The sequence below is a fragment of the Callithrix jacchus genome, chromosome 4 (genome assembly GCF_049354715.1).
Source record: "Callithrix jacchus isolate 240 chromosome 4, calJac240_pri, whole genome shotgun sequence".
Classification (NCBI taxonomy): Eukaryota; Metazoa; Chordata; class Mammalia; order Primates; family Cebidae; genus Callithrix; species Callithrix jacchus.
This window is the reverse complement of record NC_133505.1, coordinates 22383073-22389514: the sequence shown is the minus strand read 5'-3', so window position 1 is coordinate 22389514 and position 6442 is coordinate 22383073. Positions and strand designations below refer to the sequence as shown.

The 6442-nt window shown below is 41.5% G+C and overlaps 1 protein-coding gene across 2 annotated transcripts in view; it reads right to left on the bottom strand.

Annotated features, from left to right (window-relative positions):
* Positions 1-432: 432 nt before the first annotated feature.
* Positions 433-6442, bottom strand: part of BLOC1S5 (biogenesis of lysosomal organelles complex 1 subunit 5) — a 170552-nt gene continuing 164542 nt past the window's right edge. Inside the window, exon 4 of one of the 2 annotated variants that reach the window (XM_035294983.3) lies at positions 433-844. In XM_035294983.3, coding sequence (XP_035150874.2) covers positions 622-844 — 223 coding nt within the window. In that variant the 3' untranslated portion in view covers positions 433-621. The remainder of the gene's footprint in view (positions 845-6442) is intronic. The other variant, XM_078368414.1, reaches the window with a different exon arrangement.

Below are 6442 nucleotides of genomic sequence, written 5' to 3'. Positions count from 1 at the left end.
AGGGAAGAGGTTCAAGGGCTGAGTCCTGGGGCATCTTGCTGTTTTGAAGACCAGGAGATTAGGAGGAATGGGAAAAAGAGACTGGCATGCCGTCAGGAAGGCAGGGAGAAAACCTGATGAGTGTTGTCCACAGGCCCAGTGTAGAAATGTTTCAAAAGAGGGAAGGAAAAGCTGTTTTGAATCTGCTGCTACATCTTGGTTTGCCCCAGACAATCCCAGTTCTTACCTAGACATGGTGGAGTCATTACTCCCAGCCATTCCCTCTCCCACTTGTCCCAGTGTGGTTAGTACATTGACAGGGCATCCTGCTGACGTGACAGTTCAGGTGTCACGAGCTCTGCACACTCACCTTTGGATTTGGAGACCTTGGTAATAGCGGTTTTGGTGGACAGGTGGTAGCAAAAATCCACCTGGAGTGGCTTCAAGAGGGGGATGAAAGGAATTAGAAACAATGGAGATAAACAATTCTTTTGAGAACATCTCTCAAAAAGCAAAGGAAAAGAATGCAATAGTAACTAAAGGAGAGAGAAGGGCCCTGAGAGTTTTTTTTTTTTTTAACATGAAAGAAAAACCAAGGCATTTGATTGTTTGATGATCTGGAAAAGAAGGAAACATTGGATATCACAGGAGACAGAAGGGAGAATTTCTGGAGCACTCACCCGAGGGAGTGCAGGAGGATGTCACCAGTGAGTAGAAGCAGAGGTTGGCTTTCCAATAAGCCCCAGTGGTTGCCTGTGATAACAGGAGGTCAGGCACAGTGAGTAGGCTCAGATCCAGAGAGGTGGGTCCAGGTGGCTGATGGTGGGAGCTGGCCCTGTCCTTCTCCAGTGGCTTCTGTTCTCCACTGTATTAGAAAACAGTAATCATGAGCTGACACTGAAGACGGGGGAAGAACTAGGGGTTTGGGGAGGGCAGTGAAGGTCTGAAATAGAGGTCAAAGTGAGAATGGGAGAGAGAAGGAACCAGACAGTTTGGTATTAATGCCTGATGGCCTTGAGGCCCCACTTGATGTCAATGTGACACACCTGGATTTTCTCCAGGTACGTTCTGCTGTGTGGTTCAGTCACACAGTGAACAGACAGTTGGGTTTAGTCAGGCTTACGATGTAGCTAAGTGAGGAAACAAAGTCAGAGGGCGACAACAGAGCAAGAGTGTATGTAGGGGAGAAATGATAATACTTGACTATGGAATTAAGAAGGGGAAATTAAGAAAACATTTCTCTTAAGAAGTTGTAATACTCAACCATGTATATACATAGTCCACAAGCTTGTTACCACTTAGACATGTTGGTAATTTCCAGCGGGTCACATGACAGTTCATTTACTGAGAAGTCCTATTCCACGCCTTCCTCTCTATGTCTAATATGACCACGTAGCTCAGGCCTTCGCCACCTCCTTCATGGACTATCTCCACAGGGTCTTGGCCATGCCTCCTGATTCCATGTGCTCCCATCCAAACAAGGTGCAATTGTTTGGCAAGCATCATCTTGAGACAACAGTTTTATCATCTCACTGCTCTGTCCCAAAATAAAGAATAGCTCTGTATTTCCAGTTACATCATATCACAAATCCTCTGCCTGGCTTCTGTAGCTCCCTCTACTTTTGCAAACTTGTCTCTTATATTGCGTAACTCTGCTCCAGACAGGCTGGCTTTCCTATTGTCCCTGCCAGATGTTGTGTCATTTCCGACTCTTTTCCTTTGCTCATGCTGTGCTTTCTGCTTGAAATGCTCTCCTCCCTGCTTTCAAAATCCTACCCACTATATATGCCAGACAGCAATAGTTATTGCAACAGGAAGAGGGGTAGGATTGGAGTGGGCCAAAAGTAAAGACACATAGAGACGTGTGTGTGTGTGTGTGTGTGTGTGTGTGTGTGTATCAAGGGTCAACATACATATATATATATATATATATGTATGTTGACCCTTGAACAGTGTGGGAGTTAGGGGCACTGAGCCCCCACACAGCTGAAAATCCAGGTATACCTTTTGACTCCCCAAAATGTAACTAATAGCCTACTGTTGACCAGATGCCTTACAGCTAACATTGACAGTCAAATAATACACGTTTTGTATGTTATATGTGTAATATACTGTATTCTTCCATTAAAGTAAGCCAGAGAAAGGAAATATTATTAAGAAAATCATATGGAAGGGAAAATACATTTGCAGGACTGTGCTGTATTTATCAATACCGTAAGTTTATGACATCTGTTTACAAGATGCCTCATCTGTCTGAAATGGCAGAACCACAGCTGCAGACCTCAGTGCATATCAAACAATTCAACTTTTTTCTTGTAATGTCATGACTTTTCTCTGCTTCCTAGGAATGCTTCCAGCATCCCTAGTGGTGCTTTGTATGGGTCCCCTGGTATTATTCAAGGTTTATGGTGTTGCAGCAAACAGTGATAAATACATGAGAATCACAAGATGACTTTTGACTGTGATATGTAATTTACTGGGGAGAGGACCTGCTTGAAGGGAGATGATGAGCATCACACAGCATTTGAAGCTGATACAACACTTGAGCTCACTACAATAGCTGTAGGAGGTGGCTGCAAAATTGTTGTAGTAGTATAGTATATGCTACAGTTATTTAATGCAGTTATGTGCATTAAATACTTAACACTCCATCTTAATGTTTGTTTATATGTCTCTTGACTGAGAATGGTGCATCTATGATCTGTGTTTACATGCATGAGTTTTGATACATTTTCACTTTTTATAACAGCTTTGTAAATATTTTATGGTAGTCAATGATAAAATAGACTAGTATCTACATATATTTTATGTATTCATGACATACTTAGTTTTTTCTTCATTCCTAAGTATTCCTAGGTTACGTGCATATAACTAATATTTGCATTTGAATTTTTGCAATAAGCTTGCCGTCAGACCACTTCTGTAATTTTGTCGTTGAAAAGAGTTTAAGTGTAACTTTTAAAGGACTCTTCCTAGTTGCTATTTGGCACTCGGTATTTCAAATTTAGAGAAGTATACCTTTTGACCCAGCAATAGGTCCAGGACCTTATTCTTGGGAGATAACCTCACAATTTCATCACAGCATTGTTTATAGTAGCAAACCATGGGAAGCAAACTGCTACCCCTCAGGAAAACATTAAATTTAAAATGGCATATTTAGACCATGTGCAATGTGCACGATGGTGTATTTTAGTGTTTCATGGTGCAGCCTCTGCCATCAGACTACTGAAAGGCTTGAATCTCAGCACTACTCTTTCTGGCTGTGTAATTTCAGGTGATTAACATTTTCCGTGCTTACATTTTTCATCTGTTAGAGACCTTAGTTAGAGGTTTTTTGTTTGTTTGTTTGTTTTGGTTTTTGTTTTTGGGGGGGAGGTAGGGGAGGAAGAGATAAACTATTTAAAACCAAGTCTGGTTCCACCTAGGGTGTATAAAGCAGGAAAAAGTATTTCCCTCCCCTAATAACAGAAAAACAAACTGCAAACAAAACAAAACAAAAAAGACCCGATGTACTATAACATGATAACTTTTCATGAACTCATCAAAGAGCTGAGGCCACCAGCCAACCAAATAGCCTTAAATCCAAGAAAAGACAGACTTCTCCAACAAAAGATGGAGCACGCTTACTGATTTCTCTGTAGCAGAGACCAGGAGAAAGAGATGCTGGGACTGTACAAGTGGGTAAGAAGAATTCAGCTAAACTTTATGATTAAGAGCAAAGGCCATGTGTGGCCTGGCACAAGAGTACAGCACCCCTAAGAGCTCCAGACACAAAGGGAGTTTGTGCTCACACACAGGACCTTCTGCTGGGCCGAAGGTCCTGAGATGCTCATGGGAAAGTCTGGAAGCAGAGCAGCGAGACCAAGAGAACCTCCTTTGGTGGTGCAGACTGAAGAATGAGAGGGTTGGTGTTGAAGGAAAGTCACAAAATCCTGACCAAATTCTCCTCTCCTATAAATATATTTTAGGTTTCCAGGGCACTGGCAAAGTTGGGGGAGCTGGGAAAAGAGTAAAAAGAAAAAAAAAAAAAGTAACATCCTCTACCCCTGGAGAAGGGGCAGGAAAGAGTTCTGGGTCCAGGATCATATACATGACAATATGAATAGGGGTCTTCTACATGTGAGGGAGGGGCAAGGAACTGTGCTATGCAAGACCCAGCACAGATATGAGGCAGGTTGGCTGTCACTGGGAAGAAAAGCAGGATCACTGGGAAAGTCCCATTCCTAAGACCTAGGCAGACAGACTTGCCTAAGACTGAAGCTGGACCTGGACAAGAGAGAACCTCCCTTCCCTTTCTCCACCACCAAGCAAACACCAAGTAACAAGCAACAGCAATCTACTTCTGGGGAGAGGGCAAGAGCATGGAGAGAGACCTCCTCGTCTTTGTCACAAACAGGTAAGACTGAAAATCAAGGGTGAAGCAGGAGCTCTGAGAAAAAAATTCCTGGAACCCCAGCCTCCATGCTAAGCACAAGGTAATGCTAGAAAAATTGAAGGCAGGGTTATACCGAAGGTCACCATAGCAACAACAAAAATCAAACCCACCTTGACTCCTGAGTAGGTTTACTCAGGAGAATGTGTTATCTTGTAATATAGCATTCCCAACACTAATGGCCTAGCCCAGGAGGCATGCCCACAATGGGCCCACGAGGCATGCCCATTGAATCAAAAATGAGAAGACACACATACAAAACAAGATAAAAACAACCAATATCAAGAGACAATGCAATCAACACAACCAGACTTAGGAAGAACCCAGATATTGAAGCTATCAGATGAGGAATTTAAAATAACTATAATCCATATCTTAGATGCTCTAGGGGGAAAGTGTCAGCATGCATTAAGAGATTAACGTTTTCAGCAAAAAGATGGAAACTGTAGGCTGGGCAAGGTGCCTCATCCCTGTAATCCCAGCACTTTGGGAGGCCAAGGCAGGCGGATCATGAGGTCAAGAGATTGAGATCATACTGGCCAACGTCGTAAAACCCCATCTCTACTAAAAATACAAAAATTTGCCAGGCATGGTGGTGGGCACCTGTAGTCCCAGCTACTCAGGAGGCTGAGGCAGGAAAATAGCTTGAACCTGAAAGGTGGAGGTTGTAGTGGGTCGAGATTGTGCCACTGCACTCCAGCCTGGCAACAGAGCAAGACACTATCTCATAAAAAAAGAAAAAGGAAAAACAAAAAGATGGAAATACTAGGGGATTTTAAAAAAAATTTGTTTAAAAAAAGAAACTACTGGGGGAAGAAAACCATTGTGACTTAGATGACTCTTCAGTAGACTTGAGAGATCGAAGAAAACAATCAATAAACTTGAAGGCAGAATATTAGATATTACCCAACCAAAACACAAAGAGAAAAGAGTAAAAAAAAAAAAAAAACCCACAGAACATTCAAGGGCTTAATATCAAATGATCTAACAATGAGTGGAAACAATCCCAAAAGAGAGAGAATTGTTCAGAGAAATGTTTACAAGGCATTTTTCAAAATTAACAAAACACATCAAACCACAGATCCAAGGAGCTCAGAGAATCCCAAGCATAAAAATAACAACAACAAAACAACAAAATACATCATATTCAATGGGCAGGTTTAAAAAAATGCGTGCATAGTATGGTGTCATTTGTAAAAACTAATTGGTCTGTTTTCTAGAAAGATGGTCATTAGAACATTTACAATGATTCTTGGTGTATAACAATAGCTAAGGAGAGCTATCATTTTGTTCCTGCTTTGTACTTTATATTTCCTTTAAAGATGAGTAATAAAACTATTTTTGGTGACAAAAATCTGCCTACTTCTTTGAATAGGGAGAGTTTATCCCATTTACATTTCTTTTCATAAATAATGGGTTCTGATTCATAGTTCATTTTTTATTTCTTTATTATATAAATTTTCTTTCTTTCGAATGGTTATATAGCTAATTTGTAATTTGGCATCATTCACCTTTAAAAGCTTCAAGAACATCATTGAATATATATGCCTACCAAGTACAAGAATAAAACATCCCAAGATTAAGAACTTGGTTGAGTATCTTTGAACTAGACAACACAAGAGGCTCATCTTACTTCCTGTCACTTGCCCCTTCTTCCTCTCTGTTTATGTTAGATTTTGGACAACATTTATTTTCAAGCTACTATTTTATGTTATTGTGAAGCAGGTTGTCTGTGTACTGATTGCCACCTTGCCCGAATCCAGTGAGACAGACCATGCTCACATGCAACAAGTTATATGAAAGTTTATTACTTGCAGATAGGCAGCAAAAGGCAACGTAAGCCCAGGCTCCCTTATGAGCTCTTCGCCCAAGGCTCGGGAAAGCTGCCTGGAGTAGATGGAGTCTTGAAGGTACATGCTGTACTTGCACCATAGGTGAGGGACCCTGAAGGGCAGCCCTCCCTATGTTATGTACCTCAGGGGCAATGTGTCACGCTAGGCTGAAGCTGTGAAAGACATCCTGCTTCCCTAG